The 14,159-nt window shown below is 44.6% G+C and overlaps 1 protein-coding gene across 1 annotated transcript in view; it reads right to left on the bottom strand.

Moving 5' to 3' along the window:
- The window catches only part of opa1 (OPA1 mitochondrial dynamin like GTPase), a gene marked incomplete at its 3' end in the record, with an annotated part of 30,634 nt that extends 17,852 nt beyond the window's left edge, over positions 1-12,782 (bottom strand). Inside the window, exons 1-8 of the mRNA XM_084459142.1 lie at positions 12,638-12,782; positions 10,959-11,289; positions 10,215-10,311; positions 9,545-9,652; positions 7,937-7,990; positions 5,414-5,502; positions 3,243-3,491; positions 612-665 (exon numbers count right to left, since the gene is read on the bottom strand). Coding sequence (XP_084315268.1) covers positions 612-665; positions 3,243-3,491; positions 5,414-5,502; positions 7,937-7,990; positions 9,545-9,652; positions 10,215-10,311; positions 10,959-11,289; positions 12,638-12,666 — 1,011 coding nt within the window. The 5' untranslated portion in view covers positions 12,667-12,782. The remainder of the gene's footprint in view (positions 1-611; positions 666-3,242; positions 3,492-5,413; positions 5,503-7,936; positions 7,991-9,544; positions 9,653-10,214; positions 10,312-10,958; positions 11,290-12,637) is intronic.
- Between the last annotated feature and the right edge of the window lie 1,377 nt (positions 12,783-14,159).

Below are 14,159 nucleotides of genomic sequence, written 5' to 3'. Positions count from 1 at the left end.
TCCTAGTCCAGTCCTAACCAGTCCTAGTCCAGTCCTAACCAGTCCTAGTCCAGTCCTAGTCCAGTCCTAGTCCAGTCCTAACCCGTCCTAGTCCAGTCCTAACCCGTCCTAGTCCAGTCCTAGTCCAGTCCTAGTCCAGTCCTAGTCCAGTCCTAGTTCAGTCCTAGTTCAGTCCTAGTTCAGTCCTAACCAGTCCTAGTTCAGTCCTAACCAGTCCTAGTCCAGTCCTAGTCCAGTCCTAGTCCAGTCCTAGTCCAGTCCTAACCTAGCCTACTTTATTTTATTATTGAACCTTTATTTAACCAGATAAAACTCTCTGAGATTAAAGGAAATCTCTTTTTCAAGAGTGACCTGGCCAAGAGGGCAGCACACAATAAAAACACAACCAACCAGGTTTCATACGTACAGAACAACAATAAAACATGAATAGAAGGTTTCAGGAGTGCGTAGGCAGTATAGGAGTTTAGGGACAGAGACGTCCCACTACTTTCAATCTCCAGATCCTTTAGGATTTCCTTAAAGGCGTCGTGTGAGATCAGGTCAGGGAGTTTTAAGTCCTCTTGGAGGGCGTTCCAATCAGAAGGGGCAGCATATTTAACATGGTTCCAAACCTGAGTTCTGAGCAGATCCTCTTGGAGCTGGTCTATCTTCTCTCTGTCGGAGGACTGGGTTCAGAGAGACATACGGGGGAGAGGGAGAGAACAGTCATGCGGTATGTTAACTCTGTGTGTCGCGTCTCTCTCTGGGCTCCTCCCCCATCGCCCCCCGTTTCTGAACCATCCCAAAACACGCTCAAACGCCAAAACATTCGCACAAACAAGGAGAGCTCGGATCCCAGGACGAAGGCATTCGTTCGTTCATTCGTTCGTAGGGCTTAAAGGTACCCAACGAAACGTGAATCAAAACAATCCGTTATTTGTTTATTTTTGAAATTCCTCGATTATATGGTTCCATGTAGTCTAATAAACATGTTGAATCACTTGAATGTCGTTCCTACCTTTTAATTTCTTTGCAAAATTGTATTTAGCTAATGTTTTAAAAACAACAAAGATGTGTGAAACGTCACTATTATGTGCTCCGCGTATTGACGCAATGACGTAGTACGCGATTTTCGGGGACCACCTTCTCAAATTTGCTCTAGAGCGCATACTAGTGGTCAAAAACTACATTGGGTACCTTTAAAATCACACAGGCACAATATCAAAACCAAGACCTGGAAAAGATAGACGAATTTAGTCAATCATCAAGAAATAATGGCGGTTGTCAAGCTCATTACAGCATGATTCCCCATGATCAGGCAATCAACCCCCCCCGAATATAAGATCCATACCTGTGATGCATTTACAGCGAGGGAGACAGGACAGAGTTAGAGAGAGAAGGTGCACTAGTGAGCGGATGGGATTGGCAAGAGTGGACAGGAAATTAAACACACACACACACACACACACACACACAACACAGAGTACACACTAACACAGAGACAAGATGCTAAAGTGCTAGCTGGTGGACTATTCCTGTTTGCAATGCTTGACAGTGTCCCTAACCTGATGTTTCTGATTTCTCAGCTTTGACTCTCTGGTTGATGTAATGTTTGGTGCCACTCCACTCCATGCAGTGTTGTTGGTCGGTGTCGCTTATAGGAGCATTTTTAATGGTAGTCAAGCGGTTTGCGGTCGGAGAACCGCGGGATAACTCAGTCACGAGTCACAGCACAGCCTGACCCACTCACTGACTCACTCATATGAAAAGACCTCATCCCAAGTCTTCTTTAGTACAATAAGAAATACCTCTAAAATGAAAAAAAAAAAGTGATTCCATTCACCAATGTTATCAACACCTCATCAAAGAAAAAGTGTGCATTTGCTTGGCAGGCAGGTCCTTTCTAGGGGGGGGGGGGGGGGTTGGGTAGGGTCTACAGTACAGGTCTAGGCTATAGTCTGTGGGGCCCTTACTAAGGTGCTAAAGTACAGGTCTAGTCTAGGTCTGTGGGGCCCTTACTGAGGTGCTTAGTACAGGTCTAGCCTATGGTCTGGGGGCCCTTACTGAGGGTCTATAGTACAGGTCTAGCCTATGGTCTGGGGGCCCTTACTGAGGGTCTATAGTACAGGTCTAGTCTACAGTCTGTGGGGCCCTTACTGAGGGTCTATAGTACAGGTCTAGTCTACGGCCTGGGGGCCCCTACTGAGGGTCTATAGTACAGGTCTAGTCTACGGTCTGTGAGGCCCTTACTGAGGGTCTATAGTACAGGTCTAGTCTACGGTCTGGGGGCCCTTACTGAGGGTCTATAGTACAGGTCTAGTCTACGGTCTGGGGGCCCTTACTGAGGGTCTATAGTACAGGTCTAGTCTACGGTCTGGGGGCCCTTACTGAGGGTCTATAGTACAGGTCTAGCCTACGGTCTGGGGGCCCTTACTGAGGGTCTATAGTACAGGTCTAGTCTACGGTCTGAGGCCCTTACTGAGGGTCTCTAGTACAGGTCTAGTCTACGGTCTGAGGCCCTTACTGAGGGTCTCTAGTACAGGTCTAGCCTACGGTCTGAGGCCCTTACTGAGGGTCTATAGTACAGGTCTAGTCTGCGGTCTGGGGGCCCTTACTGAGGGTCTATAGTACAGGTCTAGTCTACGGTCTGGGGGCCCTTACTGAGGGTCTATAGTACAGGTCTAGTCTACGGTCTGGGGGCCCTTACTGAGGGTCTATAGTACAGGTCTAGTCTACGGTCTGGGGGCCCTACTGAGGGTCTATAGTACAGGTCTAGTCTACGGTCTGGGGGCCCTTACTGAGGGTCTGTAGTACAGGTCTAGTCTGCGGTCTGGGGGCCCTACTGAGGGTCTATAGTACAGGTCTAGTCTACGGTCTGGGGGCCCTTACTGAGGGTCTATAGTACAGGTCTAGTCTACGGTCTGGGGGCCCTTACTGAGGGTCTATAGTACAGGTCTAGTCTACGGTCTATGAGGCCCTTACTGAGGGTCTATAGTACAGGTCTAGTCTACGGTCTATGAGGCCCTTACTGAGGGTCTATAGTACAGGTCTAGTCTACAGTCTGAGGCCCTTACTGAGGGTCTATAGTACAGGTCTAGTCTACGGTCTGGGAGGCCCTTACTGAGGGTCTATAGTACAGGTCTAGTCTACGGTCTGGGGGCCCTTACTGAGGGTCTATAGTACAGGTCTAGTCTACGGTCTATGAAGCCCTTACTGAGGCCTGGGTAGGGGTGTTGGCGGTGGGGGCAAGGGTGGACCTTCACCTTGCGTTTGGGCTGAGGGGGGCTGGGGTTCGGGGCGGAGGCGTTCGGGAGCGGGCTCTGGCGCGGAGGCGGGCTCGGAGGAGGAGGTGGAGGTGGCGGAGGCGGCGGCGGCGGGCTGGGGGCGGGGTCTGGCGGGGGCCGCGGCGGCGGCGCGCTATTGGCCGCAGCAGCCCGCCGTACCTCCTCCTCATGGTGCTGGATCTGCTGCTGAATGAGAATGAGCTCGCCCAGCAAACCCTGGGAGGGATGTGAGAGAGAGGCAGGGGCAACAAGCTGTCAACAACAACAACAAACCAGCTGTGGGCGGGGCCAGGGAATCACCTACACACAGCCTACAAACAGTCTACGCCCACAGTCATTCCATGTCTCTAAGGTCACCATTCAACGGCACCTAACAAAGTTGGTCTCTCTCTGGGTCAGAAGGGGAGACTCTAGACTTTACTAGTCCAGAGGTCTGACTGCAGGTAAGACCACTACTGATACCAGCGATGGTGTCTCTCAGCCCAGCGGCATGCTGGGAAGATTCCCTTCTCTTTGTGCGCCCTCATCCATAATAAGCATCTGTTATGGCTTCCTACAGTGAAGTCGTACCATCGCAAACCCAAGCAAAATCCTAACTTAAAACCCAAGAAAAATCCTAACTTAAAACCTAAGAAAAATCCTAACTTAAAACCCTAGCAAAATCCTAACTTAAAACCCAAGCTAAATCCTAACTTAAAACCCAAGCTAAATCCTTACTTAAAACCCTAGCAAAATCCTAACTTAAAACCCAAGCTAAATCCTTACTTAAAACCCAAGCTAAATCCTAACTTAAAACCCAAGAAAAATCCTAACTTAAAACCCAAGCAAAATCCTAACTTAAATCAATAATCATGCTCTTACAGGCATTGTATTTCATTACAGATCGTTTCTGAGCAGTTCATAGATCTTATATAAAATATAATATGCATAAAATACAATAATAATGCCTGTATTCCCAATTACTGTAGCTAAACCTACTCTCCATAAAATATATAGGATAGAGTTTTGAATGTACCAGGGGTGTGTGACGACATACCCCTCTCACACTACGGTGAGATTCACGCTATATGGTTCGAGTGTATCAGAGTCCATCTGTCCGCAGGGTTACGAAAAAACTACTGCAGCGATTTTCAGGAAACTGTGTGGAAGGATGTAGCGTCAGCCATCTTAGAACCCATGACATTTGGGAGCAGGTCGCGAGCCATTTCTTGGTTTGTTTGTTTGTTTGCTGGCAGGATAACGCAAAAACGACCAGATGGTTTCTGATCAAAGTCGGTGGAGGGGTGGTCCAGCTCCAGCATTCTCGGAAGTATTGATTAGAGTAGATCCTAAGCTTTTCAACCATGTATAAAAATGTTCTGGATTTTTCTCAAGGATAATTGTATGCTTCAATACACTGACAACAAACTCTACATTTAAACAATGTCCAGACAACAGAAAAAGGGACTACTCCATTTAACAGAAAGGCAAAAGCGAAGCGCCTCTCGGTGACAGAGAGAACAGAAAGAGAGGATGATGGGAAATGTGACAGAGGTTGATGTGTCAGAGGTGAGTCACGGTACAGAAGCTAAAGCAGAGCGTTGTTCTCTCCTGTTCTCTCCTGGCGTCCTCTTGGAAAGGATACCAGAGAAGGGGAAAGCAATGGCAAAATAATCACATGTCCACACGTTTTCCCCCATGTTGGACTTTTGTCCACACGTTTTCCCCCATGTTGGACTTTTGTCTACTTCTGAGGTGTGTACCTTAGTTTTATATTGTTACGTCTTTGGTTTTCTTTTTTGTGCTAGTCAGTATGCAAAAGGTAAATACAGTCAATATGAAAAGATAATTAAAATGCATACACTTCAGTCTCACATAGTATCCATCCATTTAAGCATTCATACATACAATATGAACCTTCTGATGTATATGCTGGTGGACAGAACGGTGATTCCACATTCAAATGGGTAAAAGAATAACTTGAAATTCAATCAATAACATCTAAATCATAACTTTTAGTTTCTTAACTTCTTTGATTTAAATCTCTTTCAGAATTTCAGTTGGTGTCCTGTGTTAATGAAGCGAGCTCGACCAGCAGGGGGCGCTGGACTGAGGCGGGTTAAGGCGCAGAGCGGCGGGACTCGGGAAGCGTCGGGGCGCTGAACACTTGCCTTCTTGAACTGCTTGTCGGGGTTCTCCGTGGGGGCGGGGCCGCTGGCCGGGGTGTCCGTGGCGTTCAGGGGGGGCTCGCCGGGGGTCTCTACCGTAGAGGACACACAACACAACACGCTGTGATCAGCACCACACTACACACACTACACACACTACACAACACGCTGTGATCAGCACCACACTACACACACTACACACACTACACACAGCATCGCTTACTGGCTGCTGAGCTTATTCATTCACTCGTTCATAACGGCGTAAATCAATAACGGCATTCAGAAGTATTCACATGCCTGAGAGACACGAAGGCCCCAGGCCTCTAATAGAAACGAAGGCCTCAGGCCTCTAATAGAAACGAAGGCCTCAGGCCTCTAATAGAAACGAAGGCCTCAGGCCTCTAATAGAAGTGCACAACCCGCTTTATAAACCCTGTGACTGAAACTCAAAGGTTTGGAAAAGTTTGGTCTTAAAACAATGGATATTATTGATTCAGTTTCATTTGATTCATGTATAATTCAGTTTAATTCGATATGTGCTTGCTTACTATGCTTGTGCCCATCCAGGGCACTGGCCCATATAGAAAGCTGTATAGGGCATAGCTTCGGCATGTGCTAGGCACAGTAACCATGCACTGGCCTGGAGATTGTCATGAAAGGACCATCTTTCACTGAGCTAATGACAGGCCAGACGATGACCGGCACAATGACACAGCCAGGAGCTGATAGCCTGTTAGCACCTAGGGTTATTTCTGCAATTCCTGAGAGACAATTTTCCAAACATTTGAACAGCATCTGCAACTGGAAAGTATGAGCAATCGAGGCCAGAGATTAGGGTCCCCAAAGATGAGAAGGTGCTAGTGAATAGGGGGGGGGGGGCGAGGAGGCCGTGAGAGAGAGGTGAGGAGGGAAGTCAGAGGGGGAGAACACACACGAGCAGGAGAGACCATGGCAAACCAAAAAAGATATCTACAGAAGGACAGTGAATGTTAGGGGTAAACCGAACACACAATCTGCTGTTAGGAGCACCGTGGGAAAAGAAGATAAAAGCAGTCTCATAATTCAATGTACCTCCAGTTCAGTTTGATCATAAATGAATCCAATTGGGTGATAAAAAAAAAAATCATGTTCATCGCTAGACACATTTTTGTTCCAATTTAAATCAAAATTTAATAATCCATAGTAGGGCTGCAACAACGAACCAATGGAATTGAAAGCATGATAATTGAACACTGTTGAACACAATTTGTATATGTGAGGCTATGTGTTTTTATATCTGGGGGTATGTATTTTTATATGTGGGGCTATGTGTTTTTATATGTGGGGCTATGTATTTTTATATGTGGGGATATGTATTTTTATATCTGGGGGTATGTATTTTTATATGTGAGGGTATGTATTTTTATATGTGGGGATATGTATTTTTATATGTGGGGGTATGTATTTTTATATGTGGGGATATGTATTTTTATATGTGAGGGTATGTATTTTTATATGTGGGGGTATGTATTTTTATATGTGGGGATATGTGTTTTTATATGTGGGGGTATGTATTTTTATATGTGGGGATATGTATTTTTATATGTGGGGGTATGTGTTTTTATATGTGGGGCTATGTGTTTTTATATGTGGGGGTATGTGTTTTTATATGTGGAGCTATGTATTTTTATATGTGAGGCTATGTATTTGTATATGTGGGGGCTATGTATTTTTATATGTGAGGATATGTGTTTTTATATGTGGGGTATGTATTTTTATATGTGAGGCTATGTATTTTTATATGTGAGGCTATGTGTTTTTATATGTGGGGTATGTATTTTTATATGTGGGGATATGTATTTTTATATGTGAGGCTTTGTATTTTTATATGTGGGGATATGTATTTTTATATGTGAGGGTATGTATTTTTATATGTGAGGCTATGTGTTTTTATATGTGAGGGTATGTATTTTTATATGTGAGGCTATGTATTTTATACAGTGTGTGGGGCTGTGTGTTTTTATATGTGGAGCTATGTATTTTTATATGTGAGGGTATGTATTTTTATATGTGAGGCTATGTATTTTTATACGTGGAGGTTTGTGTTTTTAGATGTTTTCATGCATTTCTTGTGAGAAAGATCCATGACGTATACGCATGCACTTCAAGTTAAAGCATATTCAAACAACAACATAGGCTTTTTTAATCGATTAATCTAACTAATAATCGATTAATCTAACTAATAATCAACAGACATATTGATTATTAAAATAGTTGTTAGCAGCCCCACTCCAATGCACACGTCTTCAACATAACACCTCTGACTAATCAAAAGGCCAAATCAAATCATTTGTCTCTTTGGCTACAATGGTGACAGTGACTGGACAGAATACAAGATCGGTGGAACTAGAAGCCAGTAGTGGATTGTAAAGTAATGCCGGGTGGACACTACCCTATTTTACAGCCCGATGTCGTGGGTTCGACCTGGGTCACAAGCTCTGATGTCAGGGTGCAGATGAGAGGAGGTACGTGGTGCAATTTACACACCTAACAACAGACGCAGACCAGAAGCTCCATTGGCCTCATTACCCACACTCAAACCTGCGGAGGATGTGGAGGTGGGGGGTGGGGATGGGGGGGGGGGGGGGAGAGAGAAAACAAAAACAAATCAAAAAGACTGAAGCCGAGGGATGGAAGAAAGGTCACTGTTGGATACATGAAGGGTCACAGTCACATGGCTACTGAGAGATGGCCTGTAAGCTTGGTCAATGCAGGACTGGTCATTGCAGTAGTCAAGTCCAGAGTCAGCTATTGGCTACACATTAGGCACTGATCAGCCAATAACCACCAGGCACGACAAGGGGTGGTATATCTTTATTATTACACTAATAAGGGCGGTTTAGCCAACTTACTTTCTTATCGTGTTATAACAGCAATACGCCACCCTGATGCCTTATTGCTTTTATACAACTGTTACCAATAGTTTTTGTTAGTAGTCAAATTAAAATGAAGATGATTGATTAAATGAATTGCGCGCCCCTTGCGTAACAAGTTAGCTATAGTTCCATCATCAGGCTACTATTGATGCCACAGAGTCATGTTTCAGCACGACAACATGGCTGCTGACCTGCGAGAGGAAACCAGCTCCAAGTTCACGTCACTTCTGTATTATTCAAGTGGGGTAACTTCCCTACTACTTCTTGACATTATATTTGGGACTTTTTACCAGGACAATGTTCTTTCTTTTTGTAGCCATTATTATTTATTCATGTTAATACTTAATTCTTTGGTGGTGGGTGGGTTGGGTTGGGCTGGGGGGGGGGGGGGCTTAGGGATAGGAGTTTTAGGGAGTTCGTTGATGAACTGTAGATTATTTGCCTACAAGTTGGTCCAGAGGGCCCCCCTACCCCCCCCCCCCCGTTCATGTGATGTTTCCGAGGGGGTTCCCCAACAGCCTAGGCCAGGTGGTTGCTTCATTCAAAATGGTGACCTACCCCCACCCCCTCCACCCCCCTTGGAATTGGAGATGTGTGTATCTGTGTGTGTCTGTGTGTGTGTGTGTGTGTAGCGGCACAACCACAAAAAGGAAATATTTCTTCACTTAACGCCATCAAATAACATGGACATGAACTGTGACTGGTTGACAATGGCGATGTTTCATTGAAGTTGTTTCACTTCATATGATTCATGTCAGTGTATTGAATACATTCTTGCCACATAAACTCATTATTATTATTATTTTAGAAACCTATTTTTATACAGATCATATCTACATCAGTAAATATCGGTTATCGGCCATGACAGCAATGTTATCTGTTATATACAAAATTTTCAGGTCATTTACCTCTAGCCAGGCCATCAGGCCAAATACAGTAAGCTCCTAACTAACCTATCTGGTTAAATAACGCTAATTAAATCAAATAAACGGCAGCACACAGCAGATTGAGACAGAGTTAACGGGCCGTTAGCGTGTCCAGCTGAGTGACGTCGTTCTTTGAAGCTGACATACATACATAAGCACTGCCTTTGCAGCTCCTCGGTATTTAACGGCAGGACGATCCGATCGTGATGGAAGATAAAAGGATCTCGGCCATCTACAGCACAGCACAACACCACACACAAGACGGATGTGGACCTGCTAACGGGCGCACCCACCGGTGGACAGCAGGCTCCTCAGGAAGGTGAAGTTCTCTCCTATCTTGTCCATGTCAGGGAGCAGCTTGACTATCTCCTCGAGCTCTGGAAGGGCTTTGGCCAGTTTATCTGTAGGTACAAGGAAATTAAATGAGGGAACAGGGAAGGCTGTGTAAGGGTGTGTCCACCAACGAGCTGCATGTAGCTGAACCGCGCCAAGCTCACAGCTGAGTAGAGCGCACTAGAGCTGGAGTTTAGAGCTGGCCAGGCTACCAACGTTTTACAGCTACGTTAGCAGCGAGTGCCGTGTTTTTGCAGACTGCAGATTAACTAGCCTGGTTAAGATAGCTAGCTAATGTTAGCTAGTGCTAACGTTCGCCATCTCTGTGGTTTTGCCAAAAAAACGACCGCTGTCGTCATCAGAACAGCCGTTTACAGTCTGTGCTCTAGCTCAAAAAGTTCAACTTTTTTCAACTGCCAATAAAGCCTAGAGTTCACAGCGCTGGTCCGGTCCGACGCAGTCCATATATTCATTCAGAAAAGTGGGTTCACACTAACACAGTCCATATATTCATTCAGAAAAGTGGGTTCACACTAACACAGTCCATATATTCATTCAGAAAAGTGGTTTCACACTAACACGGTCCATGTATTCGCTATATGGGAGCAGCAGGGCTAGGGGAACACCTACCGAGGTCAATGTGTTCACTCAGCTCCCAGACGAAGTCAGGAACCACCCAGCTGTATTCACTAAGATCAGGCAGCATGTCCTTCCACTCCTCATAGGTCTGCGAGGACAGATCAAACAGAACATCAACAACAACGTCCTCATACACATGTAGACTACGTCGGAAGAGGGGGGGTCTTCTGTCCAAAAACAAATGCAAAATTCTTCTTCTTTTATCTAGAAATAATGTTGTGATAAAAGTACTCTGGAGCAGATTTTACTGCACGTTGTACACTGACTGTTTGCACAGCATCGGTTCCATCTGTCCTGAAATCTACTCATAACCCTCATCATGAACGACGTGATGCATGTTTTGGCTTCATGAATTGTGACCCCACATTTACGTCAGTTTTAGCATTTTTTTGTGCAAGTATTAGGCAAGGCCTGTATCATTCAGAATCGATTCATGAATCCCAAAATCAATCTTTTATTTAATGAATGAATTAATAAATGAAGGAATGAATAGTTCATTACTTCATTCAATGATTCATTCATTCATTCATTTTTGGAAATCAGTATCGATACCCTATTATGCCCTAGTATTGATGTGTTGCATAACTTGGCAGTCATGTAATTAAGGTTACAGCTAAAAAAACAGGTTTTAGTAACACTAACCGAATCGATATTGAATCGAATCGAATCGTGATAATCGATTCTGAACTTTGTGAATGGGAATGGAATCGATACCCAGCCCTAGTTGTAGCTCACCTTCTTGGCGGTGTAGCCGCCTCCCACAGCCGAGCCCAGCAGGATGTATCTGAGCTTGAGCAGCCGAGCCGCCAGGCGGGCCGCCCAGAAGCCACGGCGCTGCTGGTAGCCGCCGCCGCCGCCCCCGGACCCCGGGGAGGGCCTGGGGGGCCGCACCGGCAGCCGGGACATGGAGGTGAAGCTGCGGGCCGCGGCGCGGTGCGGGGGGGGCTGGGGGTGGGCGTCGGCCGAGTACCGGTGGTGGATGGCGCGGGACAGGGGGTGCAGCTTCTGCAGCGGCATGCGGAACCTCACCCCCATGTTGGTGGAGACCAGGTTCCTACAGGCCAAGCTGAGGACGAGAGAATACAGGGGTCAGTCAGGGGTCAGTCAGGGGTTAAAGAGAGACCGGCAAGATCAGCATAACGATGATGACCTGGAGACAATAATTTGGCTGGATTCTTGATGTGAATGCCTCCTAAAGGCTTTTTCAATTTCATCTGGTGGGGACAAAGAGGGTGCAATCCCCCAAATACAACACAGTAGCCTACACATGACCCCAAGACACATGACCCCAAAACCCCATCCCCACTGGGAAGCATTATGGTGGCAGCATCATGTTATAGACATGTTTCTCATCATCAGACAGGACTTGGGAACTTGTCAGGATATGAAGGAATATGGCTGATGCCCTCTGAAGCTGAAATTGATTGTAATGCACAACAATGGCTGTTCATCCTTCACACTCTTTCTCTTCTTGCTCTACTTTTCCAAAGAGGTTGTGAGGTTTAAATTAATTTTGGGAGTACAATGTCCTTATAAAGAGTCACTAGAACTGATTTACAGTCCTCCTGAAATAGCTTTTTTTGTAAATGGCCGTATAGTTGTCTTAAACCAGTTGTCTTAAACCAGTTGTAAGGTATGATGGAGTCTATTCTCAATGTTATCCTTATCCTAACCCTTACCAAACCTAAGCACACTGGCAGACACTTTGAAGAAGCCATTACACATCTGCAATGGCCAGAAATCTTATTATTGATTGATTTTATTGATTGATTTTATTTATTTTTAAGACAGGGACAATGTACAGTAGACATTTACCCTATAAAATAGGGAGAGATGCACTGTACAAGGTTATAGCTAAAGAGCTAATTTCCACCCGCAGTCCCTGGCAGGAGGGTGGAATATATTATATTACATATAAATACACAACTGTCAAATGTGTGGATACAGGATTGCAGGCCAGGTAAAGCTTTGCACCAGACAGCTGACATGTCAAGGTGTAATTACTCACTAAACACATTTAAAATGTGTCTAAATTGTTAACTATAGGGTTTCTAAACAGTCACTGTTGTGGCTAGGTCGTGATATTTATTATAGTTATGATAGAGAGAGAGAGAGAGAGAGAGAGAGAGAGAGAGAGAGAGAGAGAGAGAGAGAGAGAGAGAGAGAGAGAGAGAGAGAGAGAGAGAGAGAGAGAGAGAGAGATAGATAGATAGATAGATAGATAGATAGACAGACAGACAGACAGACAGACAGACAGATAGATAGATAGATAGATAGATAGATAGATAGATAGATAGATAGATAGATAGATAGTTTATGAAGCAGCAAACCTCATCTCCTAGCTGTCAAATGGGTTGTGATAGCATGCTAGCATGTTAGCATAGTGGGCTAGTTAGCTTATTCAACAAACTTACCAGGTAACTCTGCTCCCGACGCGTAACATGGTGCTCTTACCAACCAGGGATGAACACTTGACTGTTATTAATTCAGATTAATCTAAACTAAATTCATATTTCCATGTAAACATTTGTTCTGCTACTGCGGCTAGCTAACAAGGACACAGCGAGAAATGGTGGGTGTACTTCCTGGTCCAACCTCCAAATCAGCCCGGGTGAAACATCTATTGAGCATTCAGTTCCTTTTTTATTTTTTTGCTCATAGAACATGACGGTGTTCAATCATCAAATTTCACATTTAACACAGAATTACAATTATCTTATTTGTTGTATGTATTTATAATGGCAGTTTGCAATTTTATGAACATAGCATCATATTTCATAATACATGCTAGTGCATGTGTGGCATATAGCAAGAGAGTGGTGGGCCTGAATTTTATTTTTCATTTATTTAACCTTTATTGAACCAGGCAAATCATTAAGAACACATTCTTATTTACAGTGATGGCGGCAAAAAGCACAAGCTTCTTGAGGGAGGGGGGAAAGGGGTCTGAGAAAGAAAAATCAAGTTAAAGGACAATGACAAGCAACCACAACAGCACAGACACACAGCATAGAAAGACAACAGCAGACATCCAGACATAAAGACATATGCACTACACAGAGCAGGAGTGAATGCCTGACCTCTACAGTGAGTAAATAAACTGCACTTATATAGCGCTTTTCCACCTTAGCGCCACTCAAAGCGCTTTACAATGACCTCTCATTCACCCATTCACACACACACTCACACACCAATGGCGGTAGCTGCCATGCAAGGTGCTAACCTGCTCATTGGGAGCAATTTGGGGTTAGGTGACACTTTGACATGTGGACAGTCAGAGCTGGGATTTGAACCACTGACCCTTCGATCACTGAACGACCCACTCTACCAACTGAGCTACAGCCGCCCCATGAAGACACGCATACAAAGTGACAGAAAAAACACATCCAACAGGCAATAATCAATGACAGAAAAGCCGATCCAATCTACTAATGTGCAATGATTCCCACTTGGGACCGGCAAGGCAATAAGCTAGTTTACATCAAGTCTAGATATCTTAAATAAAAATAAAAATAAACACTCCATCAAAGATACACTCCATCTAAACATGTAGGACTTACAGCATCAAAGATACACTCTATTTTTATGTATGACCTACAGCATGTATAACGCACAGCATACGAGAGAAGAGCAAGAAAAACGAAACAAAAGCAACAATTATATAAAGAAGACTAGATCAATCAATCAAAGCTTTATTTGTATAGCGCATTTCATACCCAGAGGCAACACAATGCGCTTTACAGAGAACAAGGGAGGTGGGCATACGACCCACCCCTACATATTCCAGAGGGAAGCAAAAAAACAGTAATCACCCGGGGGCCAGATAAGTGAGCTGTAACAATTCTTCCCTGACCCCTCTCAACAAGATGGTCAACACAGAAAAATATACTGGGCATTCACATACAGTAATTCAATTATATAAACCCTTTACTGAGG

The sequence above is a fragment of the Borostomias antarcticus genome (assembly GCF_949987555.1).
Source record: "Borostomias antarcticus genome assembly, chromosome: 26".
NCBI classification, from domain to species: domain Eukaryota; kingdom Metazoa; phylum Chordata; class Actinopteri; order Stomiiformes; family Stomiidae; genus Borostomias; species Borostomias antarcticus.
The sequence above is the reverse complement of the archived record's forward strand: the minus strand, read 5'-3'. Positions and strand labels throughout refer to the sequence as shown.